Raw genomic sequence first — 27,549 nt, 5'->3', positions numbered from 1 at the left:
ATGGGTACTGGGAATACTGCTAACATTCAGGACAATTATACTCTCTTGACAGCAGACATAAATATCCCAACATCAGTACTTTGAAAGACACTATTTTTATCTTTTCTTCCACATTTGCTGGTATTGATAATAATATTGGTTGTGTGATTACTAAGAACAGGACACTTGTCCAAGTACTTTACAGAACAACAATCCATTTTAGGAGTTTTCCTAGGAAACAATGCGTTTTTCAGTTGCTGCACAACATTTTTAGATCTGCTTTTTGTGTCAAAATTACAATGGTGGCACTGGCAATCTATTGTTTATTAGCCTTAGAAATTATTAGATTTGGGAGTTGGTACGTAATTGGATTTTCCACTCAACAATGTAATTTTGCTGTTGCTTGTTACAGGACGGCTTGTTGACATGACTGGGAGCTATACCGCGGCATTTCTTCTCTGTGGGTTTTCAATGATACTGAGCTCTGTGTTGCTTGGCTTCGCTAGACTTGTAAAGAAGATGAGAAAAACCCAGCTGTGGTTCCTTGCCAAAGAATCTGACCCTAAGCTGCAGCTATGGACCAATGGATCGGTGGCTTACTCTGTAGCAAGAGAGTTAGATCACAAAGATGAGCAATCTGTGGCTCTAACAGTGCCTCGTTACAGCCCCACACGGCCAGTGGCTTGAGCCTGGGAATCTTCAGGGCTGAGAGAGGGGGCACCATGGGATTGTACATGTCTCAGAAGCGTTTAATTTTGGCAGAAGCATTGCCTTCCAAGGAAATTATTATTATTGTTTTATTAACATGTTTATAGGGGAAAATAGCAACAAAGCAAGCAGGACTGGCTCAGAGTTTCCTCATTTGGGATTTGTACTCACAATTGAACTATCTTTCAGGCAATGAGCATTGCTCTATGGAGAATGTTAGGACACTGCTGCTATAATTAGCTGTTAATTAGGGGTAATTTCAAAGCAGGACCAAAGCAGATGACATTGGGAAGCTTTGTTGCAAACTCTCTGCCCCTCCATCTTACTCCCTCAGAATGTAAACAGAAACAGTGACATGTAGATTTGTTTACTTTATGCTTTTCTGGAGAAAGGGGTCTGTATTAATCACTGCCTTTTGAGAAATCTAAAGCATTCTTCCACAACTCCATGTAAAACCCTAATGAGAAACTCCACTATGAGAAAGGTTTGGCATCTTCACCTTCCAACTCCACTGAAAGCTTTCTTCCTAAGGCTGAGCCCCTCCCCTCTGATCAGGCACTCACTGCTGTTCCTATCACATATAATGCTGAATTTAACCGAATACACCAAGTCACAAGTGTGATTTCTAAATCTTACCTGAAATGTTAATACCAACACTTCCTTCTCTTTTTTTTTCATTAGAAACAAAGCTTTTATTTGAATTGTATACACATTCCTGCTAGGAACTGAAAAATGTTGGCAGTATTCCAACTGGGCAGGAATTGAATTCTTGAATCAGCAGGTCTCTGATGGGAGTTTTCTTTTCAGATCAGACATTTAGGTTCATCATTACCCAAAACAGAACTTGGGAGGTTAGCCTGAAAAATATTCTAAAGGTGAGATTCCTTTCTCCCTGTGTTAATTCTTGTTCCAGTGTCCACTGCTCTTGATCTCTTTATGGATAATCATTAGAAACTTGATGGGCCTCTTCAGCTGAGTGAGAAGGCTTCAGGGGTTCAGCTCAGCATCAGAGCACTCTCATTAATTAGAGCTTTGGTCAGGGGAGAGAGAAGAGAAGGTTAAGAAGACTAACGGTGTGATACTTTACAGTTCATAGAACTCTCTCACATACCTACACTCATTGGATTAGAATAGTTTACTCATTCTCAAGTACTCTGTTTTCCTGTAGTTTGGAATAATTTCTGACTTTCCAGAGGGAGAACACGGGAGAGAAGAGAAAGGCCAGATCCCCCAGCTTGTCTCCAACCACTTTAAATCTGCAGAATGATAGCGCTGCATCCCCAAATCATGTCATACCTATAAATTAGGAGCAAATTACACAATTGAAAGGGGATTTTAACTATTGAAAAATTTTAAATCTGAACCTCAAAGAAATATTTTGACCCCGAAAGCCATTTAACCCACTGTCCCCTCAAGAGGCCTCACAAACACCAGCACTGAAGAAGATCCTGGGTTGACTAAGCATGTATAACAAGAGTCTTTGCCTATAACTGGATTATTTCATAAAGTTACATATTAATACATTGCTTTCAGAATGAAATACTGACTTGATTTAATGGAAGAAAGCTGTAGTATTTCATAGTTCTTTTCCAAAGATAAATTTGAATGTTGCCTGTTATCTTTTTACTTAGTTTAAGACTTTAGTTTAAACCCATTTACTTTGTCACTTGCAATTTTAAAACAATATTTGGAAAATATCTGTAAAAAGTCAAAGTTAAAAATGAACTTATGTGTGTTTGGAACAGCACTTTACACTGAATGTCATTTCTTGAATCTTCAAGCCTAAAGATTTTTTGAAATATAGTTATAAATATTCTTATACATATTTTTCCTAGTGATCACAGTAAAATTTTGTTTATCCAGCTCTGCAATATAATTTCTCTAAAGTATTATAAGTATTCATGAAAAATGGGTATAGAAACCAGAGCTTTTAAAAATTTATATAAAATATTTTGGATATTTTTACTTTATACATGCATAAATTTATATTTTACTTTCCCTTTTGGAGCAGCATTTTTAGAAAACCAGCAGGGAAAATGTAGATCTTAGAGTCTACCATTGTCAACTTCACAAAATTTTACTGTTAAGGTTCCATGTGCCTCTACTGTTTATTTCAAAAGGGAGGAATTTGTAAGAATGATGCATTTTGCAGAATCAAGAACAAAATTGTGGTGTGATGATTCTACATCTTAAATATTACTTTATATCACTGCAAGTTCTACTTTGAAATTGACTGACTAGAAAAGCAAAGAAACTAATTTCTATAGATACAAATTTACCATTGGGCCTTTTTTTCAGATTGTGATTTTACTAATAGATCAGATATTTATGCTAATATTTTCTTATTTCAAAAGCATTATAATAAAGTGAGTTTATATTTGTGTTTGGAAAAACATTTTTCCCTGTACAGGGGGTTTGGATTGAATGGTGAGTGGGCTTGTCTGAATTATGCTAAAATGTAGCTAGCATACAAAGATGTGGTAAACAGGGGCTCCTGGGTGGCTCAGATGGTTAAGCATCTGCCTTCGGCTCAGGTCATGATCTCCAGGTCCTGGGATCGAGCCCCGTAAGCGGGCTCCCTGCTCCACGGAGAGTCTGCTTCTCCCTCTCCCTCTCCCTCTGCTTCTCCCCCTGCTTGTCTCTCTCTCTCTCTGTCAAATGAATAAATAAAATCTTTAAAAAAAATAAACAAAGATGTGGTAAACAATCAAATAATTTACAAAAGCCAAACCCATTCATTGAATACTTCCAATGTATTAGCTACTGTGCTAAGCACTTCCTATGCATTGTCTTATTTAATTCCCATAATAACCTATATTATCACCATTTGATAGATGTGAAAACTGGGGCACCTTCCCTTTGTGCCTACTTGGGTTTTCTTTTTATGTGGGTTCAAAAAACCATTTGGAAACTGGCCCTCCTTTGGGAAGATAACATCCTTTGGATTATGATTTACTCTCCCAATTCGTGTAGATGGAAAGATTCTAGAACAGAGATTTCCAAGAATTTTCCCAAGAGTTTGGTCCTATCAAGACCACTACTTCCGGGCTAAGTGATTTAATTTGCTGTTTATTGATCCAGGCCTCTCTTTGGGAGCATTTATGCATGTGTAGCAGAGAGAAGGTTGGGAAGCATACTTTGTCCCAAAAGAGAGTTCTATCTTCTGCATTACCAGAATCATGTTTTCTCAGTCAGGAGTTGAATTCTTCCTTAAGTGCCTGCACCATTGCCCAGTCATGACAAAGATAGTCATGTCTATCTGGTACTCACCTTCCTGGTCTCAATGGGTCTAATTCTGAAACTGTTTATTGTACTGAAGTAGTGTGAACTCAAGGTAGATATCTGTGTTTCTCGTCTCATACTTCAAAGTTCGAGTCTTTATTTTTTTCCGACTCCACCAAACAATAAATTTTTAAAGATTTTTTAAAGGATTTTATGTATTTATTTAAGAGAGAGAGAGCGAGCACAAGTGGGGAGGGGGGCAAAGGGAGAAGGAGAAGCAGACTCTCCGCTGAGCAGGGAGCCCAACGCGGGGCTGGATCCCAGGACCTCGGGATCACGACCTGAGCTTGAAGGCGGACGCTTAACCGACTGAGTCCCCAGGCGCCCCAAACAATAGATTTTTATACCTGTTTCCAGAGCAGCTTCCAGTGAGACATGCCTGGGGTTTTGTCCCATAACACAGAGAAATATTTGGTAGAGGGATCTGGAAATGCTAAACACAGTAAAAAGACTGACATTTAAAACATTTTATTATGGAAATTTTCAAACATGTACAAAAATAGAACAGTAAAATGAACTTGACCTAACCATCCCATAGCATCTACAATTATCTGCCCTTTACCCTCCCCCATGATGAAGCTGTTTGAAATATATCAACATGCTGACAGGACATGTCTTCCTTCAGCTGTCAAGGAATAACTGAACCTGGCAAGAATAATTTATTCATGCAAGCAGAGGGTATGGGTGGTTGGTATCACCTGTTAATGAACCACATCATTACGAAGCTGATTGGGTCCCCTTTCTTTCTGGACTTTGGGTGTCTGAATTACAGGTTAAAACTCTTCTTCTCTCCCCAGCCCTGATGTGATCTATCTTCCTGTAGCTTAAGGAAGTGTCAAATAAGTGAAAAGTGCTTTTAATTTTAGAAAAGAGTTATGATTATTACATTCATTATTATTCTTAATTATTTAACCATCAGAGGCCTCTGAGGAGTCTGGACGTAGGACTGATCTAAAATTAAATAAAAAGCATTTTATTTTTAAGGAGTTAATGTGTGATCAACTTAAGATTTGAATTGACATTAAAAAGCATTAAAGTTAACATTTTAAAATATGATCCTTTCAGTTTTCCCATAAAATTGTTTCTTTTGTGATGGTAAGTTAGGTTTTTTTCCCACTGACACAATGATGGAAGAATTAGAGGCCCCAGTCCTAGCAATGGTGAAGACATATTCTCGGTCCCAGAGAGCTTGTTTCTACAACTGGGTCCTGAGCAGAGTCGGTGTGGTTCAGGGTGGGGAAGAAGATAGGAATGAGGGAAAGGGGTATGTGGTTACCTGAGATTCCAGCAGACTCTGAAAGCCTCTGGGTCTACATTTGCCAATCCCTGCTCAAGCAGAGGGAAGAATTTGGACATCTGACTCTGGTTTCAAAGTTCAACAGGGGAGAGGAGAGCCTATTTTAGAATCACAAGTTACAGGTCTGGTATGAGCATTCAGTACTGGAATATGGTCTACAAGAGCAAGCAGGGTGTAGCCCCTGCCTAACTTCCAAACCTCACGTTGGGCTGCACTCTTGCTGCCCGTTATACTGCAGTGCCCTTCTCTATAGGTTCCCCAGGTCATTTTGATCCTTCAGTGTGCTCATTTCTCAACTTTTGGGGCACAGTTTAAATGTCACTTTCTAGAAAGCCCATCTTTAACCACTGCCCCATCTAAACTATATATCCCCACTATCACCACCCACATTACAATCTCATAACACTCTGTTTTTTTCCTTTAAAGAATATATTTTAATTATAATTAATATTCACTTGTGTGTTTATTTTAAGATGTCATCTCCTCCACAAAACCACAAGCTTTCTGAGGCTAGGGATCATACTGACTGACTACTCACCAGTCAGTCCAGTGCCTAAAATATAGTAGGCACTCAATAATTAACTTGGTGAGTAAATGAATAAAAAAAAAGAATGAATAGAAAAACTGCTAATGAGAATTGTAACACAGCAGGACTGGGGCTGATTGAAGGGTTAGGTCTGCTTGAAGTTGCTCTTGCACCCAGAATGGATACAATGTGTTAGATATTTACAATTTGTGAGTCTAAATAAGACACCTGGTGAGAAGTGTCCCATGAATAGTAGGAGCTCCAGAGCACTGAGTATCATGGGACAGGTTTGGAAAAGCAAATAAAGGTAGCAAAGAGAAGAGTTGGTAGAGATACAGGAAATAACTAAAACTTTTGATTGAGGCCTGAAAGTAAAAATGATATGACTGTGTTCAACCCAAACAGGCTTAATTAGAAAGCTCTGTTTTATTCAAATTGAGTAGAAGGCCTAGGGGTGGGGGCTTACACAAGGAGCCCTGGGACATTAGGAAAAGGTGGAGCACCTGTGCCTCACGCATGACAAGATGGGATTTCAGGTACAGGTACCACACAAGCTGCTTTTCCTTTACAGGAAAACTACACCCCTATTTGGTCAGGAGCTGAAATCCCTGCCTGGAGTCTTTTGCACAGTGCTGTGGCTGGCCTCAAACTGAAAATTACTGAAAATTAGCATGCTGGCAAACATTTTTCAGAGTTGGTGAGAGGGTTTAATCAATTAATGACTATTAAGCACCTCATCAGAATCTGATATCGTGTTTTTATGGTAGGAAATTAAAAACACAGACAGCACACCTTCCATGAATTCAAGTTAATTGCCTAATTGGTAAATGGAAACCATCACCATGAGAACAATACCATGAAGTTGTTAAATGCTGACCTGAAGCTAGGGGCACTGCATACTATGGAGGTTAGGAGAGGAAGAATTCTTTAAGTGCTGGAGAAATTTGAGGCCATTCCAAGGAACTCAGGTACTGGGCTGAATGGGCTGGAATCATCCTGTACTCTTTTTAGGGTAAGAAGCTGGGAGTAGGGGAAAGGGGTGTGGGGCAGCCACTTTATGTGGCTACCTGAGGCTCCAGCAGATACCCAAGGCCAATGGGGGAGCACTAAACACTAGTTAACACAAATAAATGTTCTGATGAGGGGATCCATAAGGGTGTTTGGGACTTTGGATATTGCTGAGATTTGGGGTTGCATTTGGTGTCTCTAAATTGAAAACAGAAATTTTCAGGGAATGGGGCTATACTTCAATATTTACTTCTCAACTCTAAAAGGGAACCATTTAGGGGTGCCTGGCTGGCTCAGTTGGAAGAGCATGCAAACTTTTGATCTTGGGTTGTGAGTTTGAGCCCCACGTTGGGTGTAGAGATTAAATAAATAAAAATTTTAAAAAAACAAAAAAAGAATCATTTGTGAGTTTTCTCTCTTAAAGAGTCCAGAGCTTCAGGAAGTTTTGTTTTGTTTTGCTTTGTTTTAAATTGACGTGTTATACAGCACTGCCATCTGCTGGAATTAGTGAGACCACCTCCCAAAATTTGGTGACGACTCCAATTATAGTTCAATTGGACAAGGCCAGTCTTAGAATAAACACGGAAGTTTGTTGTTTCCTTCTCTTCCAGCCCCCCGTGGTTTCAGAGCACCTTTTAACCCCAGTATCAAAGGCAGTTAATGAGGACAACTAGTTCTTTTTCATAATTCCTTCTGGGAGTTTTGGGACCCTATGTAAAACAGTGTTGGGTGACCTATGATTGTAAAATGTCTGAGCTTGGTGTGATCCTCTGTAGCATTGTCCTACAGTCTCTGTAAAGATTGGTCCTATCTTCCCTCATTCCAAATTTTAATACTATTTCGAAAATGCTGTATGGTGGTCAAATGTTAGATTCTAGAACCAAACATCTAGGGTTTGAGTCCCTTTTCCACTTCTTAGCTATGTGATCTTGGGCTTACTTAATTTCTCCAAATTTCGGTTTATTCATATGCAAAGGAAAGAATAAAACTGATTATAGGGATTTTGTGTGGATTTTGTAAGTTTAATACATAAAATGTACTTAGAACAGTACCTGCTACGTAGTGTATTCTGTGTAGGAGTTAGCTATGGTTATTCATATGTCACCAGCATCTACAGATGTCGCTAAATTAGCATTCCCTTTTCCTTAGGGCTTTGCTCCAAACTGCTGGTTAGAGATATGAAGAGAGGGAACTCCTCTATAGGCTGACTTCTGAACTCTTGCATGTTCATCTCTTTCTTTCTTTACCTTCACCCCCTTTTACCCTGGTTGTAGGAGTGTAAGCAGCTTAGACAGAAATGGCTTTTTTTGAGGGAAAGGCCACTGTGTTGTCTTCAGTGTTCAAGTGACACCAATCCATGCTTGTCCTTCAGAGTTTATCCGTGAGGCACATCTGTCCTCTCATGAGATATGGCTTTCCCAAAGCTTACACATCTCACCTTCATTATTTCATTGTTTATTCTGCCTAGGTGCCACCTTGAAAGGAGATCTTGAGAATTCTAGTTCATCACTTATAGAGACTTCTAGGTTCAGAGCAAATATGGGAATACATACGTGGCATTTCTGTGCATGTTTCTAGCAATTAGGTGCTGTTTTTTAATTCACTTATAGTGAAATACAACAAAATGCTTAATGAAAAATTTATTTTAGTAAATATGAAACTACCAGAGAAAGTGGGAGTTTTGTTTGGGGTCAGATGAGGTGTATATGACTTAATCACAGGAAAAGAGGAAGCTACAGAGAAGAAAGCACATCTCAGTGATTCAGAGAACCTTGGCTAAGAAGAGAATTGGAGAGACACAAGAATCTTCCTCCTGGGAGAGAAGTCGGGAAGAGGAGAGGAGGAAGTGTCAGAGCAGAAAGCTACATGATAAAAGGTTGGCCATTAAATATAAAATAGCTCTGGGGCACCTGGGTGGCTCAGTCGTTAAGCATCTGCCTTCAGCTCAGGTCATGATCCCAGAGTCCTGGGGTCAGGCTCCCTGCTCAGCGGGAAGCCTGCTTCCCCCTCTCCCGCTCCCCCTGCTTGTGTTTCCTTTCTCGCTGTCTCTCTCTCTATCAAATAAATAAAATCTTAAAAAAAAAAAAAAAACTTATTAGGGAAACATCTGTGAGAGAAAATGGACTGGAGCAAAGAGAGGCTCGGAAAGCCATGAGATTCAAGTCTGACTCCAAGTGCAGGAGAGAGAGAAGGAGAAAAGTTGGATGGAAGCATCTTAGAATTCAGTATAGTATTTTTTTAAGTTTTTATTTTTAAGTAATATTTATAACCCAACATGAGGCTCAAACTTACGACCCTGAAGTTGAGTCACATGCTCCACCGACTGAGCCAGCCAGGTGCCCAAAAGTACAGTATAGTTTTAAGTAAAATTTGGCAAGGCTGATGGGGAATCCTTGAGCCTAGGTCACCTGTCAAAGGAGTTGTACATCTCCCAGGTCAGGGCCTGAGTTAGTGTCCCTGCCATGCTGGGAAGAAGGGCCTCAATGCAAATGCAATGATGGACGTTAGTATATAGCAGATGGGACCCTCCGACAATATAATCCTTGTAGCTGGGGATTATAGGGTTTTAATAGTATTGTCCATGAACTACTCAAAGGAGACTATTCTAACTGTCAAGGCCAAATTGATTCTCATTTCTTATAATCCACCGATTATACAAAATCATGCTAAATTTTAATTTGTTTTATATTTGTTATATTCTTTTTTAAGATCTTAAGATTTTATTTATTATTTATTTGAGAGAATGAGATAGAGAGAGAGAGAGCATGAGAGGGGGTAGGGTCTGAGGGAGACGCAGACTCCCCGCTGAGCAGGGAGCCTGATGCAGGACTCGACCCCGGGACTCCAGGATCATGACCTGAGCCGAAGGCAGTCACTTAAGCAACTGAGCCACCCAGGCGCCTTTAATCTCAACAACAAACACATTCCATAAAAGAACCATCCTTGGGCCTGCTTGTGTTGTGGTTGATGTCATTTAGGCATAGTCACATCATGGCCAAACTGTCAATTAAAGTTTAATTGGTATAGGAATATTACTGATTATAGGTAGAAATTGTCAAACAGTGAAGAGTACTGCTGAACCAGGAGCAAGGAGAAGAAATTATAGTCCATAAAATAGATAGGAGATCTTAAGTGACGTCACCAATCTGGGTCCCAACTTTCTTATTGATATATTTGGTTAGAGCAGGGTCCTCCTGGTTCTAAAGTTCTGGGGGTCTATGCAGTTTTTCTTGAACCGAGCTAATTTGCATCTTGGACTTTTAGAAAAAAAATACTGACTGCTTATGTTGTCCTTGAAAGTCGAGCAGATATCATGTAATCAACTGCTAAGACCAGCTCTGCACCCAGAGAGGACAGAAAATATGTTTAAAAGGTCCATTACTCTGAAGCCAGTTTTCCTGCCGGCTGATCCACTTGTTGAAAGGGTTTATCTCAGCTTTTGTGAGGCTGGGAGCATAGCTTCAGTGCTGAACAAAATAGCTTCCAAGAGGCTGTGAAAGAGGCACTTCTGTTTTCTTGAAGGGGCAAATTACCTGAAGGGCAATCACAACCACTTTCTGAGCATATTTTTTGGTTTGTCTATTAGGCAAAGAAATAAACTCAGGCCTGATATCCTAGCCTTTATCAGGCCATATGATGAGTTTATCTAACTAGTCTGATTTGGACCCATTTCACAGGTTTTGAGTCAATTGGTAAGGCGGGCTTTCAGAGGTGGGGGCAGGATACTATGCAGTCCAATTCAGGCAACTTTTGTTAGACTTATTACATACCAAGTATTGTGTTACATACTGAGATTCAAATAAAAACAAGATACTTGAGGAATTTAGGATCCCCTTACTTAAGCCTATTAGCCTAATTTTATTCTCTGTTTATATTTTCCATGTCGTAGACGAAAGGCTCTCAAACTTTGCAGCACAATAGTTTCACCTAGGGAACTTAAAAATCATAATGTTGGGTGCCTAGGTGGCTCAGTTGGTTAAGCATCTGACTTCGGCTTGGGTCATGATCTCAGGGTCCTGGGATCAAGCCCTGAGTTGGGCCCACATGGAGTCTGCTTGCCCCTCTCCCAGTCCCTATCTCTCTGTCTCTCCCCCGCTCATGCTCGGTCTCTCTTTCTCTCAAGTAAATAAGTAAAACCTTTTTTTAAAAAAATCGTAATGCCAATTTCGTCAGCCTCTGAGGTGGGACCCAGACACCAGTGTTTTTTTTAACTTCTCAGGTGATTCCAATGTGTAGCCAAATCTGAGGAGCAATGTTGTAGACTCTTACCTGAAGAACAGCAACATCGTTATTAACTTGGGAGCTTGTTTAAAGTGCAGAATCTCGGGCCTTCTGTGAAATCTACAGAATCAGAACCTACCTGTTAACAAGATTCCCAAGCGATTTACATGCACATTGAAGTTTGACAAGTGTTGTGGTAGGCCATGTTTCCCAAAGACTTGTTCTGTGTATAAGGCGGCTCTTGTCTGCAGATTTCTAAAAACAAGTTAGTTGAGACAAATAATCTTTTCTGACTATCCTGACTATCTGAATGGCCCCTGAATGTGAGAGTTTTATGAATTAGGTGGCAAATGTTGGAGTTACTATGTACTTTAAGGTAAAGGAACAGGGTGGCTATCTATAGTTCATACTGAGGTCCCAGAGAAAGGCCATGTGAGAAAGGCAGATCCTTTCACCCAGAGAAAGGCAAGATCCTTCCCAAATCTGATTCACCATTCTTGCTTTTTCCTTCAGTTATTTCCCCTAACCTCTTTATTTGGAGAGCTTGCACATAACAGATTGAGAATTCTGTGTCTAAATTTGGACTGTTGTTAACATTCACCTAACACACAGTTCCCCTGAGGATTTCTACTTGCAAATGGAATGCATAGGGTATAGAACAACAAGGCCACCCACCAATGGTATTATAGGCTCTAACAGTCATTTCCCTACCCCGCTAATCCTCAGAATTACTCTGGGTGTTTTATAAATATGTAAATTTCCAGACTTCACCCCTAGAGGTTCTGGCTTAGTAGGTCTGTGATGAGACCTGGGAATTTGGTTTTTAAAGAGCTTAACCAGTGACTCTAATTTAGGATTAGGGTTGTGAACCACTGATACAATGGAGAGAGAGTGGACTATAAATTAGGTCAGATTTGGTTTTAAATCCTAGTCCCACCACATAGTAGCTTTGTAGTCATGTGATTTTCAGAATGTTACTTAACTTCTCTGAGCCTAGTTAACTTCTCTGAAGCCTAACTTCATTTGCAGTGCTGAGATGTTTAAATAAGGTGACACACTGAAGTACCTAATATAGGGAATGCAAAGCAGTATTTTTACATGGGCCTTTGCCATCACAGAATACACATATATATATAGGCTGACCACATGGGTTATCTGGTTTAGTCCTTCAATGTCCAGATCTTTCCATACCTATTTTTATCCTCTCTTCTGTCACCTTGAATTTGAACTAGTCCTGTTCAATGCCTGGAGACCTCACAGCAGCTGGTTAATAAGCTGGTAATGGCTTTTTCAGGGGTTGCTCAGCTTTACTGGATGTAGGTCATTATTTCAGTTAACACAATCATCTTTGGTACTTCAGACACATTCATAGGCCATAATGCCTCTGGTTGTTTTATTTTCTGAAGTTGTCTGAATTACAGTCAGTAGCCATCACTACAATGGGAGTATGTCTTCTTCCCTCCCTCCATCTTCTATACACCCGGCTGCTCTCTATGATGCTAAGGTGGAGAGCAGATCTGAAGGAATAAAAAAGAGGAGTAAGAGAACTAGACTAAGGAGACACAGCACCTGAAATCCCAACAAAAAAGTTTACCAGGGGCTTCACTGTTAAGAATGACTCTAGCTCCTTTTTAAAGTATTTTACTTGCTAAGGAGAGCTGTATGGAGTGGCGGAAGAAGGTAATTTGAATCTATATACCCTTGGTGTTTAGGCTGTCAGTATCCAACACCAGTTTGCTTGATAATTTCACCCCTGCACCTTACAATCCTTGTGCTTCCAGGGAAGTCGATTTTCTCCCTATTCCTCGATTTTGGGGCCAGCTATGTGTATCAAGCCTAACTAACGAGCATAACTTCCTCCCTGGCTGTGATGACTGATTGGAGAATGGCATGCAACCTCAGGTGGTCCCATCAGACAGCAAACTTGGACTTCTTAGGTGGCTGGAGGGGCAGAAATGCTCTTTTCCACTACATTGGGACAAGAGTACATGTGGCAGCTATCTTAGTATCACAAAGATGGAGCTTTCTCAGAATGGAGCCAAATTTGATCAGAGCTCAGTAGAGAGTGATTATGTCTTGGTCACACTGCTTAAACAAGATTAGATCTTGCTTAAAAACAAGACTTATGGGGCGCCTGGGTGGCTCAGTCAGTTAAGTGTCTGCCTTCGGCTCAGGTCACAATCCTGGATCCCTGGGATTGAGCCTGGCATCAGGCCCCCTGCTCAGTGGGGAGCCTGCTTCCCCCTCTCCCTCTGCCTCTCCTCTCTACTTGTTCTCTCAAAAAATATATAAATAAATAAAATCTTAAAAAAAACAAAAAAAACCCCAAGATTTATTTTTGTTACTATTATAAAGACAACTTAAGTTAGGTGTTTCCATTATTTGTGGTGTTATTTGCAATGATTAGCCTTTTATATACAAACTTTTTCTCAACTTCTTTAAGAGGTACGGGTTATCTGAATTGAAGTGCTGAATGCTACCAAGTGACATAAAACACTTTCAAAAGCCAAATGCTCAGGTATAGGATGTGGAAAAAATGCCTTAAAATGGCATGTGTGGAAGAACCAACACATGGGTAAATACCAAGAAGAGATTTTGATTTTGGCTACATTAGTATAAGTATAGTTTATAGAAAAAAGAAAGGATCATTCTATCATAGTCCTAAAACCTCACTTTGGGTATTAAGTTAACCTCTCAGCAAAAACCACTAGCCAAGGATAAAGACAATTTGGAGAGAACTAAAACTGACCATGATGGAGATGGGGATGGGGTGAAAGATAATAGCATGTTTAACTTAAAGAATTCTTAGGGGACATAGAGCAATTTTCTTCAAATACTTTTAAGACATGTATAGTAGACATTTGGTTTTTGGCTACTCAATATCACTTGATATGTATCAGCCACTGATACATATTTTGTGACTCACTTATCCCTTCAAATTTATCCGAAACTAGTACTGCCTCTGGATTATTAAATTACAACAGCCATAACATTCCCATTTTTGCTTAGGTCAGTTTGAGCTGGGTTTTCTGCCATCTGCAACTAAGAGTTCTGTTACAAAATGTCACCTCTCACAAGGATTAGATCTTTAAGGTCCCTAAAGACAGCCCAAAATGTGTAAACTTCAGGCCAAAAGTCTTCAGTTAAATGGAAGGAACAAATTTCTAATAAGGACTATCTGAAAATGAAATTATCATTTAGGAAGATAATTCAAGGTCTACGTTTTGATGGTTAATTGATAAAGGACTCTGAGGTCTTTTTTAAACCCAAGACCATGAAATTATCTCTAAATAATTTTAAATTTTAGGAAGGCAAGCACAATTAGTGACAAAATTTGCAGTTATTATAAACATAGTAATTTTAGTTGTATTTACTATAGAGTATTTTTCATATGCTGATTTTATACTTTTTTGGTATTTATGACTTCTTATATATTGGTCTATGTTATAATATCTAGTGAATTTTAAAGTCAATAGACTTTAAAGTCTAAATATTTAAGTAGAGGCTTATAGCTGTATTGTTGTTTTGATATCATAACTGTATTATGTTGCATGTGAATTTCCTACTTGGGAACACAACCTTAATTACATTATTCCCAATAGGGGAAAACGACTTGCTGCAAAATAAAATATTTGCTGCAAAATGTGACAAATGCTTCTACTGATTGATAGGTCAGGACTTCAGTCCTGAATTTCTGAAATACTTAAGTAAAAATTATTCCCTTCCCCATTCTTCCTTCTTGAAGAAACAAATGAAATGAGCAAAATAAACAAAAACAGCAGGGACTTAAGTAAAACAAACATTTTTAAAATTTAATTTATGAAATACATTGCAGTATGGATGTATGTTTGAATATGCATAGAAAAAATATCTAGAAGGATACATATTAAATTGTTAACAGGTTACCATGGGGGTGTAGAATTAGGGAAGGGTGAGGGGGATGCTCTTTTAAACTCATATGCTTCTGTTATGTTTGAAATTTTACAATGAGAATTCATTACTTTTATAATAATCACAATCATAATAGAAAAATTTTTTTAAAAAAGTAACAAAAAGTAAAAAACACACAAACATGTATACAGTAGTTTTAAGAGCTACATTAGAGGTATGGAGAATTAAATCACATGGCACACTTTTCCACTAATACTGTGGTGGTAAATATAATTGTGTAGTACATAATCAAAGAAACATTAGAGAAGCTACTTTTAGCAACATCCCAATTAAAAATGTCCCCTGGGATAAGAGCCCTTAAACAGTGACCCTTCAAGACGGATATTGAAACTGAAAGCAGGGCTTAACTATTCCTGTAGGATCTATAGGAAAACATGTCAATCTGAAAACTTTAGACAAAAGAAAAAGCTTCACAGAAGTAACTTTGGAATACTAAAGGCCAGAAACTGGGAGTACGAAAACAATCCAGTTGTTTTCAAAAACAAACACCAAATCATAGAAATCTTGGTAATCTAGGGACATAGGTTAGGGATATCTATTTTACCCATTTGTTTATCATTTCTCCCAATTTCTCAACTGGGTTTTCTACCTCAATGAGTTTAACCTAAACATACTGGAATTTTAATGGGAAGGAATAAAATTAATTTCATCTAGATTAGTTTAGGTTCTTCTTGTTATAAAAGAACCAGAGAAACATCAGACATGGGGTTTTCCATTATTCTTTTTTTTCCTCACAACTATTTCTAGCTACTTAATGAACATTTTGGGAGATAATACTTGTGATTTCTCATGGGTCCCTTAAGTTCTGTATTTGAAGAAATCTTTTTTTTTTTCCTATTCTAGTTTTTTCTCCTTTTATTGAAGTCACCACAGATGACAAGCTTTTTATTATGAACTTTTTTCTTTCAACAAAGAGGATTCTTTAGGTCAGGTTGATGGTTAAATATTCTCATCAAAGTTAAAACATCTGTAACTGGAAGGGTCCATCTTTTGCAAGCTACATAGTTAAGAGCTTAACTAATATAATTTTGCATTCCTGAAAGAGCATTCCTGACCTAGCTGTCAGGGTTTATGCAGAATTATACTATGTGAGTAATATGGAAAATTTGACAAAATTTAATTGAAAATTATTATAAATGGCAGAGATAAAGAGTATAAAGTCATAATGGCCATACTATTTTTAAAAGTTACAATAGCTGAAATGTTTATTTCTCAATGGATTATATTAATTTTAAAAAAAAGAAAACAGCAAAAGATTCATTATTATGTATATATGAAGTATTTAGCATGATACTTGGTACATAACCATTCAAAAAATGGGCTCTATAATGAACAATGAATTAAAATAATAAACAAAAAAAATATAATGACCCAAAATGGAGAGGAAAGCTTAGAACTAATTTCCTAGAGTATGTGTTTAAATAGAAAGTCGAAGCTCACAGAGAGCAGTAAGGAATTCTTCATTTTCTGGGTCTACCTTTTGGGCCCTCTCATAGTACTCAGCAGCTTGCCTCTTTTCTCCTTCCAGCTTGTAAACAAACCCTAGGGCACTTAAACTCTGCACATCTGAAGCATTGTGGCCGAGTCTCTTGACAGCCAATTTTTTCAGAGCACTTGTCAATTTGGTGCGTAGGGATGACCGGTCTTTGACCTTTAAGGCTTCCAAATAATGGTGGATAGCAGTACTTTCTGATTTACGGTGAAATTCCTGAAAGCGGCCATAGTGATAATGGATCTGATGTTTGTGATCATCAGTTATGTTCTCCAGACGAAGAGCTTTCTGGAAAACGTCTTCAGCATTGCTATACTGGCCTCCCTCAGCATACATGTTGGCCAGATCCGTGTAGGCAAATGCAAACATAGAGTCCTTTTCCACAGCTGCTTTGAAATGAAAGATAGCAGATGTAATCAGCTCATCAACTTTCAGTTTATCCTTTCCTTTAGGTCTGTTGCGTGTGACCTTCTTGATTTGGATCATTTGTGCCCTATAGCAAAGTCCCATCTGGTGATGCAGGAAAGAAGAGGTTGGTGTCACCTCCAAGGCCTTTTTCAAAAGTTCCAGAGCTTTGTCCCAGGAATTTTTTCTCCTGTAGAATTTGGCTGCATAACGAAGGACATATGGTTGGGATGATATCTGGTCCAGGATTTCTTCAATATACCTTTCCCCTTCAGCTTCTGCATGTACATCTTGAAGCTTTAGTGCCAGAAAAACCTTAATGTAGGAGTTATCTGGGTTCAAGGTAACAGCTTTCCTCAGAGGGCCCAGGGAAAAGCTCTTTATAGACCCTTCTCTGTCAGAATCATCCAGCCGATACACTGTGATGGCATAGCCGATGTTAAATTCTGGATTATCAGGTTCAGCTTCCAAAGCCTTCTCAAAAGCCACTTTAGCCTTTTGGTAATACTTTCCTCCAAATTTCAAGAGTGCCCACCCTTTTTCACAGTCAATCTCAGGACGCTCCAACTTGTAGTTAGAAGGACTGGACAATTTCTTGCAAACATTCCCTATCTTGTCTATATACTTCTGAGATTCTTTGAGCTGGTCCAGGTGATAATATACCCAGGCATAGTTTCCCCAAGTGACCAGACTTCGTATTTCCTCTTTGTCTGAGTGTTCTTGATGGATTATTTCTTCTGCTTGTTCCAGGCACTCTAGAGCATCTTTATTTTGGCCTTTCAGGTGTTTCACATAGGCCAATAAGTTATAAAGAGTGAGTCTGGATTTTGTAGTAAGAAATTCAAGCTGTTGACCAATTGTATCTTCCACATCAAACAGATCAATGTCTTCCTTAAGTAAATTCCATGTAAAGTGACATTCTAACTCCAACAGAATGGCCTTCAAGGAGTCCTTAGGAATTTCACTGTCAAAGATAAAATCCCTTTTAATTTTGAAGAAATGAAGGAAATAATCAATCTTTAAATCTTAATATACCGTTTTTTGTTTAACAACAATTCTACCTTTTATTTGATCTTACAGTTCAAGCACTAGTCGCTATATCTTTATACTGGTTTCCTTGGTGTAGAGTTAAATTCTAGAAATATTCTCACTACTTATTGCAAAAGCAGTTCTGGAGAGATGACAGGGTTCTCTATGTCACAGGATATCTATTTCCTTTTGGTAGTCACTAACCCACAAGTACCTCCAATTTTTACAGAGGGGAATTTAAAATGTTTTATTTACTTGCCTTGAAAATTAAGAATAATATACACACAGTCAATAATTAATACAAAAATTCCATTTCTATATTATGAGTAGGAAGGGAGACAAGAGGTGAGAAATAAGAAAAAGGAGTACATTGAAGAAGACACAGAAGCCACACCAATATATCATTTTTGCAGAGGAAGAAAGGAAGGGAAAGAAGAGAGGGAGGAAGGGAGAGAGAGGAAGAAAGAAAAGAAGAAAACCTCACAGAGAAAAGACATAGAAACAGATAGTAACTGGCGCCTGGGTGGCTCAGTCGGTTAAGCAGCTGCCTTCGGCTCAGGTCATGATCCCAGGGTCCTGGGATAGAGCCCCATGTCGGACTATCTGCTCAGAGGACAGCTTGCTTCTCCCTCTCCCTCTGTCTGCTGCTCTGCCTACCTGTGCTCTCTGTCAAATAAATAAATAAAATCTTTAAAAAAAAAAACAAAGAAATGGATAGTAACTGGTATACCAAGAGATGGGGAAAAGCATTAAGTTTGAGATAGATAAAAGGAGAGTAACAAATTTCCAGAGATGGGGAAAAGGCACAAGGAAATTTAGTAAGCTTAACAGATTTGATATAAGTGCCACATCCTTCTGACCTCTGGGGTTGTGGGCAACAATGGCTAATGCCTATTATTACCTTATCATTGCTCTTAAAATTCACTTCACAAATATTTGTTGAGCTCCCTTTGTGCAAGGCATAGTGTAATCTCTGCAGGGCACACTGGAAACACTATCTCTGAAACTAGGAAGATAAAGGGGGAAGGAAGGGCAAGGAAATATTTATTCATTACTGAGACCATTTTACGTGCAAGATCTTCTAAATAATCCTGGGTATGTAACTGTGAACAAGACACAGCCCTGCTTATACAGAGCTTATAAGTAAACAATTACAACTGAGCAGAAAGTTCCATGGAAGTGACCCAGGAAGTGTACATAGTCCAGTGCTGTGGACATCTGTGGTTTTTAGTCGGTGAGGACCCCTTCTTTTGGTTTCCATTTCTGGAACATCCTCTCCCTCTACTCTCAGTCTATGCGATTTGAAATGGACTATCTACCGCTTAGTCTGGGAAGGCACATGATATTCTAGCCATTCCCTGGTCCCATTGATTTATTCAGAGATAATCCAATTAAAATATATTTTTTGCTGAAATGGGACTTTGATGGAATGATCTCCCTTCCTTCTAAAAATTTTAAGTTGGTAGAATATAACCTTGGGTTTGCTGGTGGTCAGCAAACTTGGGAGAGTCTGCCTGCCTAAGACTCTAATAGAGAGGAAAGCAGAGCTTAGGAAGAAAGATAAACTGTTCACGATAGTGACTAAACAGTCTTGCCTGGATCACCTTGTCTACCCCTGGACTTCTATTTACTTAAAGAAATAACCTCTCTCTGTGTGTGCCTGCTTAAGCCACTCTAAATTAGGTTTCTAATGTCTCCAACTGACATCATCCTAATTAACATTCCCGGTTTTATTTATTTTTTTTGCTGATAGTGGTAGTGTGGCAGTCAAGAAAGACTTTCTCAGGTGTGCCTGGGTGGCTCGGTTAAGCATCTGCCTCTGGCCCAGGACGTGATCCCGGGATCCTGGGATCGAGCCCCACGCTGGGATCCCTGCTCAGTGGGGGAGCCTGCTTCTCCCTCTCCCTCTGTCCCTCACCCTGCTTGTGTTCTCTCTCGTTCTCAAATAAAATCTTAAAAAAAAAAAGACTTTCTCAATCTATGATTAACCATAATTAAGAAATGTACAGAAAAAAATTCCTTAAGTCTTCTCTCAAAGAGGAAAATGCCCTAGTTATGGGATAAACAGTATACAGAGCATGTGTGTGTGAATGTGTGTTTATTTCCCTTTCTGATGCACACAAAGCCCCCCACACCCTTGTATGTAAAATATAAATATATAGTTGTATAAATGTTTATGGGAACTATAGTAATAGGGCCATCAAAACATTTATTGACCACCTCATGTCATATATGCCAAGCAATATCCTAGTTGTACTGGATATAGTAGTGAACAAATTAGAAAATGGCTCTTTCTTCATGGCAATTCCATTCTGGAAGAGGAAGGAACAAAAGGAGTTGATGGAAAACAAATATGTAAACAAATCAGTATGAAAACAAATAGACAACATAATTCCAGGTAGTAGTAAATGTTAAGGAAAAAAAAATCAGAGTAATGGGATTAAGGGCGGTGGTGGTTGGGGAGGTACTTTAGTTATAATTATGAAGGGATAGCTTTTGTAGAAAGGGGCAATTGAAGTAAGATCTCAACAATGAAATGGAGGGAATCATAAAAGATCTGAGGCAAAATGGTCTAAGCCACTGCTTCTCAACCAGGGTGCTTTTGCCCCCTAGGGGATATTTGGTAATGTCTGGAGATAATTTTGGTTGTCACCACTGGAGGAATGCTACTAACGTCTACTGGGTAAGGCCAGGGATGCTGCTAAATATCCTACAATGCTTGGAGAGGTGGAGGGGTGGGAGGGACGGGGTGGCTGGGTGATAGACATTGGGGAGGGTATGTGCTATGGTGAGCGCTGTAAATTGTGCAAGACTGTTGAATCACAGATCTGTACCTCTGAAACAAATAATGCAATATATGTTAAGAAAAAAAAAGAAGATAGCAGGAAGGGAAGAATGAAGGGGAGTAAATCGGAGGGGGAGACGAACCATGAGAGATGATGGACTCTGAAAAACAAACTGAGGGTTCTAGAGGGGAGGGGGGCAGGGGGATGGGTTAGCCTGGTGATGGGTATTGAGGAGGGCACGTTCTGCGTGGAGCACTGGGTGTTATGCACAAACAATGAATCATGGAATACTACATCAAAAACTAATGATGTAATGTATGGTGATTAACATAAGAATAAAAAATTTAAAGTATTAAATATCCTACAGTGCACAGGTCAGTCCCAACAACAATGAATTATCCAGCCAGAAATGTCAATAATGTTGAGACTGAGGAATCCTGGTTTGGGCTGAGAGGCCAGTGAGTGCAGAGGCCCTGATGTGAGAACAAACTTGGTGTGTTCAGGGGACAAAAGGAAGAAAAGTGTGGCTGAAGCAGAGTAAAGAGGAATAGCAGAAGATGAGGTGTAGTAGTAGGCAGGGACAGATGATGCAGGGTTTGGAAGTCCATGATAAGGAACATAAATTTTACCCTAATTGCAATGGGAAACCACTGGGGGAAACTTTTTAAGTAGGAAAATGATAATGTTTGATATAAGTTTTTAAAAATTCCCTCTGGCTGCTGTGAGGAGAATGGACAATCAAGGGTCAAAAGAGGAAGTTTGGAAACTGATAGGGAAACTATTTGTTCAAGATTTACTGAGAGGTACAATGTAGAGGGCACTGTTCTAAGTGTTGGAATACAGCAATGAACAAAACAGAAAAAACAACCTGATTTCATGTAGCTTATATTCTAGTAGGGCAGTGGGGTGTGCCAAAAAAAGATCAAAAAAACAAATGAAAATATAGAGTATGTGAGATGGTTATAAAGACAAAAATAAAGCAGAAAGGGGGAGAAAAATGGGAAGTTGGCAGGGGGTTTGAGAGGTGGTTAAAATATAAAGAGCATGGCCAGAGCAAATCTCCCTGAAAGAGACATGAAAGCAGCTGTTAAGGAAATCCAAGGAGAGATGATGCAAGCTTACCCTGTGGTTGTAGTAGAGGGTTGGTGAGGACTGGATTGGTTACATTTGAGGCAGAGCTGACAGGTCTTTCTGATGGATTAGGTGTGGGGAGGGCCATGAGGAAAAGAGAGAATCCAGGATGATTCCTATGCTTTCGACTTGAGGGAATGGATAAATCAAGAGGCTTACTTGGAAATGTTAATTTTGAGATGTCTATTACACATTCAAGTGAAGATGCCAAGTATGAAGTTGGATATTAATGAATACAATACTGGGGATGAGGAGGAATGAAGTTAGAACTAAGGATATAAAATCGGGAGTGACAGACATGCAGATGGACTTTAAAACCACAAGATCTAGAATTAAATTACCTAAGGAGTGAGCACAGAGAAGGTTAAAAACTATGCTGTAAGACATTCCCAAGTCAAGTAGACTAGAAGGACCAGAAAGGAGGCAAAGAAAGAATAATCAGTGAGGGATCTGGAAAACTAAGTATCAATGAAAGCCTAAGGAAGAAAATATTTCAAGAAAGAGAGATGAATATTCAATGTGTAAAATGATTCTAAGAGACTGAGTAATTGAGGACAGAGAAGAGATCACTGTTTTGGCAGGAGTAAAGCTGTGAGGACTGTGATAAGTGTTTCACTAGAAAGGTAGGGATGAAAACATTACCAGAGGGTGCCTGGGTGGCTCAGTGGGTTAAGTGTCTGCCTTTGGCTCAGGTCATGATCTTGGGTCCTGGAATCAAGCCCTAAGGTGGGCTCCCTGCTCCACGGGGAGTCTCCTTCTCATTCTCTCTCTGCCCGCCCCCCCCCTCCACGCTGTGCTTTCTTTCTCTAATAAATAAATAAAATCTTAAAAAAAAAACACCAAAAAACCAACAAAAAAAACATTACTGGGGTGGGCTGAGGGGATAATGTGAGGTAAAGAAGTAGATATGAGGAATAGAGGCCACTCTCTCAAGGAATTTTACTATGAAGGAAATAGAGAAATAGAGCTATATCTGGAGGAAGGCTGAGGGAAATGTCAAAATAATTTTTAACCACATATTTTCAATAACCTAATGATATGCCAGTAGGAATGTTCCAGTAGTAAGGGAGAAAATGATGCTTGTGGAGGAGAGGCCGGGATAACTATAAGATGGAACATGAAGCGGAAGTGAAACTATATATTGTTAATATTCAAATCTTTATCTCCAGCTTCAAACTCCTAATCATGGTTGCTATGCCCATGTCATCCAGCCCATGTCTACTTCTCTAGCCTCATTTTGTACAACTTTCCTTTCACTTCCTACACTCCAGCCATACAGGCCTTTAAAAAAATTGTTATTTCTTCTGCCAGGTATGTATCTACCTCAGGGCATCTGCATGGGCTTTTTATTCTCTCATTTTGTGAACTCTTCTAGGGCTTACTTATTCTCACAATTCTGCTCTTGGCTCAAATGTCAGCTCTTCAAAGAGGTGTACCCCTGACCACCTTAGCTAAAGCTGTACCCTACCTTGCCAGTCATCCTAAAGTCTAGTCTATCACATTTCCCTTCCTGTATAGCACTAACATCAATATTTGGTGGGAGTTGGGAAGGAGGAGAAGAGTGCTTTAAGTCAAATAGTAGATTGATGTTTTAAACTGAATCAGACAGAGTTTTTTAGCAACTGGAAAGGGGCTGTCCTAATAGCCAAAAGTGACAAAAGTCACAGAACTGAATTAACTGCACAATGAGTAGTAGTGATTTAAAAAAAAAGCATTTCATATTTATAACCTTATCCAATGTATCTAATCTCTGATCTAATCTCTGATCTATCCCCTGAATTCCAGACTTAATGAATTTTTATTTTTTTAAAGATTTTATTTATTTATTTGACAGAGAGACAGCAAGAGAGGAAACACAAGCAGGGGGAATGGGTGAGGGGGAAGCAGGCTTCCCACGGAGCAGGGAGCCTGATGTGGGGCTCGATCCCAGGATCCTGGGATCATGACCTGAGCCGAAGGCAGACACTTAACGACTGAGCCACCCAGGCGCCCCGACTTAATGAATTTTTAGCTCACACCTTCAGTTAGAAGTTCAATTGGCATCTCAAATAAACATATGCAATCCAGAAATCTGGATTCCTTGAGCTTGTTCCTCCCTCAGTCTTTTTTGGCACTTCTTAGTTCCACAGGCCACATAATCCAGGAGTAATCTGATTCTTCTTCTCTCAACCTCTCATCCAATCCAATTGGAAGTCCTGTTAATCTAACACCCAGATAAATCTCAAATCCATCCACTTTCCTCCATTTCTATTGCTGTTTTACTAGTTTAAACCACAATTATCTTTCCTTTGAGCTGGGGTGAAAATCTGGGCTCCCAGCTTTGGCTCTTGATCCCCTCAGAGTCCTACTAAACTTTTGAAAATGTACACCAGATGATGTCAGTCTCCTGCTTAAAATCTCCCAATGGCTTCCCAACACCCTTAGATATTAATCCAGCTCTTGCCACATCCCACAAGTTCCTAAAGAACTTGGCCTTATCTATCTGTCCAATCTTTTCTCCTCCTACTCTCCTCTTCATTCAGTGTTTTGGACATAATGACTTTCCTATCTTGAACATATCAAGTTCAAGGACTTTAAACCTGTTGTTTTTACTCTGGGAATGTTCTCCTAAATCTTGGCATGACTAGCTCTTTCCTGTAACTCAGCTCCAACATTCTCTACCCAGGAGGCCACCCACAGCAGAAATATCTAAAATAGCCCCCTCCATTCTAGGTCACGCTCTTTTTTTTAATAAAGATTTTATTTATTTATTTATTTATTTGAGAGAGTGAGAATGAGAGAGAGAGAGAGCACATGAGAGGGGGGAGAGTCAGAGGGAGAAGCAGACTCCCCGCCGAGCAGTGAGTCCGAGTTCTGGGACTCCAGGATCATGACCGAGCCGAAGGCAATCGCCCAACCAACTGAGCCACCCAGGCGCCCTAGGTCACTTTCTTAGGCCATTACATTATTTTCCTTGTAGCTCTTAATACTTTCTGAATTGTGTTATTTACTCAATTATCTATTGTTTATCTATTTCCCCCATTTAAATGTAAGCCCCATAAGAACAGGGAGCTTGTTCTGATTTTATATTTTTCAACACTGTGTCCCTAGCACTGTGTCCCTGGAATCTATTATTCTAGGCAGTTAATAGAAGCTCAGTAAATAAATATTCGTTGAATGAATGCAATTGTATACTGGCAGTTTCTAGCATGTCCAGCCCAGAGGTATAGGCTTAGCATAAAAAGTACCTGGATTCCAGATGAGGGAATTCTTACTAGTTCTTCACCTCCTGCTAATGGCCCCAAACTTTCTCCCATTTCAGTTTTCCCTACCTCATTTGTCTTTATATCTTCGCACACTCTCTGTCTGGCTTCATGTTTGGATTTTGAAAATAAGTTTTGGACTGTTTCCCATGGTCCTGACTGGGAAGCCTGGTATGACTATCCCTTGGTAGTTGTTCTTTTCTCTGGTGTAACTGCACCAAAATCATGGGCAAGACATCCCCTTAACAGCCTGCCTGGGCTTACCAGCCCCCTGCCCATCCATAGAGTAAAATGAACATCTGTTTCTGTTGCGAAGGTTTACACCAGCCACCTCAAAGACGATGAGGAAGGCTGCCTCAGGTAATATGAATGTGGCTGTGAGATCTCAAGGGGATATTCAGTCACTGAAGTGCCTTGCCCTGACTCTGTGGAATTTACGCCCAACTGGATGCCACGAGAAGTTTTATTTTTCAAACCTTGCTTAATTTTTAAACTCGGTCTCTGGGAAGCTGGCAGAGAGGCTATTGTGTCTGAAGAGGCAACATTTATCTTTAGGAAATTTGGGGGGTTTTGCCATGAAGAAGCAGTCTTTCATTGTCCCTGGGAGACAGTCCCCAAGTGGAGTCCACCCCTCTTCCAGCCCATCCTGCATACCACACATAGTGCACCCCCCTTTCCTCCCTCATTTCTTCAGGCACCTTCCTGATACCTCATTCCCTTCTTACAGATGTTAGAAACAAAGCACTTATTAAATTTATTTTTTACTTAAAATAATAATAAACAACATTTGCAAATATTATGTATTAAGCAATCAACTAACCTCACAGTCCTAAGATTTGGAGGTCACTGATTTCTACAGATAAGAAACAGACTCACAGAGTTTAAGCAACTTTGCTTTGGGTCACCCAACTCGTATTCCGAATCAGGATTTAGAAGAAAGGGCTATCTGCTTCAGGAGCCCAACATCTTATCCTCTCATCCCTCAGCTTACTAAGTGCGGACGGTTCACTCATCACGCACAGGGCAGGGTGCCAGCCCCTGGGGATACAAAGCGGGTGAGGAAAGGTCCCCCCCACCACAAGGCACTAAAGGAGACAGAAGGGGACACCCCCCCTCCCCAAATAGCGGACTGGGCCGAATAAGAAACTGGACGCGGTACAAAGGCAGCTCACAAGAAGGGAAGAACTCAGACCCAGAAATCAGAAAGGCAAAATGGCAGTAGCCGACCTAGGTGACAACTGCAGGGCTGCGGGCAAACCGTGTCTGCCCACATCGGGGGAATGGCAGCTGCCGTCCCAGGAAGGGGAGGAAGGCGACGGGCCTCAGGAGACCCGTGCCACGTAGGAGCCGCCCGAATGGCCCCGGGGGCGGCCGCCAACCAAACACAGTCGTCGCCGCCGCCGAGAAGAGCCGCTGGGAGGGGACAGGCTCCCGGGTCGCATCGCCTGCCCCCCTCCCCCGCCCCCGGCCGGACAGTCCCGACTGCCGACGCCCAGGAGGGTCGGGGCTCCGGGGAAGCGCGCGCTCGGCCACCCTCCCCGCCAGGCCCGACTCCAGACGCCCGGGGCCGAGACAGGGCTCTCGAGGGGTGCCCCCAAACCCGACGCCCGGCTGCCGGGCGCGAGGGGCTCGGCCCCTTGAAGGGCCGCGGCGCTGCGCTGGCAACGGGATAAAAGAAAAACACCGGCTTGAAACAAAGGCCTACGTGGTCTAGGGCCAGAAGCGGGGAAAGCCCTTACCTCATGGTGGTTGGGCGCTGCGGGCAGTCCCCTCGGGCTTTCTCCTCAGGACTGGGATCCCGGCCTGCGGAGCGGCGGGGCGCGCGCGCGGGCGGGCTTTTGCGCGTGCGCGGGGAGTGCGGTTGGGCGGTGGGCGCTTCCCGCGGGGCGTCGGCGGCGCGAGGTCGCAGCCCAGGCGTTGGCTTTGTTAAACGCAGGACCAGAGCGGGAAAAGGGAGCTGGAAAGTGAATCTGATCTCGGACTAGGCGGAGTCCAGCTCCAGGAAACGGAAACTTCTGCAAGAGCTGAGTGGGGCCCCGGCCCGGCTGAGAAGCTCCCCCGGGGGGGGGGGGGGGGCGTGCACGTTTACAGAGCTCTGGGTGGTTCTGTTTGGAATTTGCAGCTGGCCCTCTGGACTCTGGCCCGGGCTCTCACCTGTCTCGCTAAGCCTGCGTGGCGCTCGAGCAACTTCATTTATTTATTTTTAAATAAAACGACAGGAGATTGTTCAGCGTTATTTTTGTTGTAAGGGTGGCAGCGATGCTCTTTCCAGCTTTCTGCATCCTAAGCTGAAACTGAAGTCCTTGCTTCCCGTCTTCATTGAAAAAACAGGTACAGTGCTATACACTGGTGCCATTATTTCCGTTGCGTAAATTTAAGGAAATTTTGGGGTCAAAATGTATATACATTTTAAAAGTTGATAGGTATTGCCGAATGGCTTTGAAAAGAGGTTGATACACTTCCACTCACAGTTGTGTGAGAGTGCTTGTCTT

At 40.7% G+C, this 27,549-nt stretch overlaps 2 protein-coding genes across 14 annotated transcripts in view; one reads left to right on the top strand and one right to left on the bottom strand.

Moving 5' to 3' along the window:
* The window catches only part of SLC16A12 (solute carrier family 16 member 12), a 74,756-nt gene extending 71,676 nt beyond the window's left edge, over nt 1-3,080 (top strand). For all 12 annotated transcript variants that reach the window (XM_027596687.1, XM_027596690.2, XM_027596686.1 and 9 more), the window contains one exon: nt 392-3,080. In XM_027596687.1, the coding sequence (XP_027452488.1) occupies nt 392-666 (275 nt within the window). In that variant the 3' untranslated portion in view covers nt 667-3,080. The remainder of the gene's footprint in view (nt 1-391) is intronic.
* Nucleotides 3,081-14,818: 11,738 nt separating this feature from the next.
* On the bottom strand, nt 14,819-27,347 carry IFIT5 (interferon induced protein with tetratricopeptide repeats 5). 2 transcript variants are annotated; one of them, XM_027596868.2, is made up of 3 exons: nt 26,797-27,347; nt 18,800-18,904; nt 14,819-17,833 (listed from the first exon to the last, which is right to left on the bottom strand). In XM_027596868.2, the coding sequence occupies exons 2-3, from the start codon at nt 18,805-18,807 to the stop codon at nt 16,390-16,392; spliced, it is 1,452 nt and encodes a 483-aa protein (XP_027452669.1). In that variant the 5' UTR covers nt 18,808-18,904; nt 26,797-27,347; the 3' UTR covers nt 14,819-16,389. The 2 variants fall into 2 exon arrangements, with proteins under 2 accessions (XP_027452669.1, XP_027452670.1); XM_027596869.2 differs by lacking the exon at nt 18,800-18,904 and having other exon boundaries at nt 26,797-27,345.
* Between the last annotated feature and the right edge of the window lie 202 nt (nt 27,348-27,549).

The sequence above is a fragment of the Zalophus californianus genome, chromosome 15, assembly GCF_009762305.2.
Source record: "Zalophus californianus isolate mZalCal1 chromosome 15, mZalCal1.pri.v2, whole genome shotgun sequence".
Classification (NCBI taxonomy): domain Eukaryota; kingdom Metazoa; phylum Chordata; class Mammalia; order Carnivora; family Otariidae; genus Zalophus; species Zalophus californianus.
This window is presented reverse-complemented; position numbering and strand designations above follow the sequence as displayed.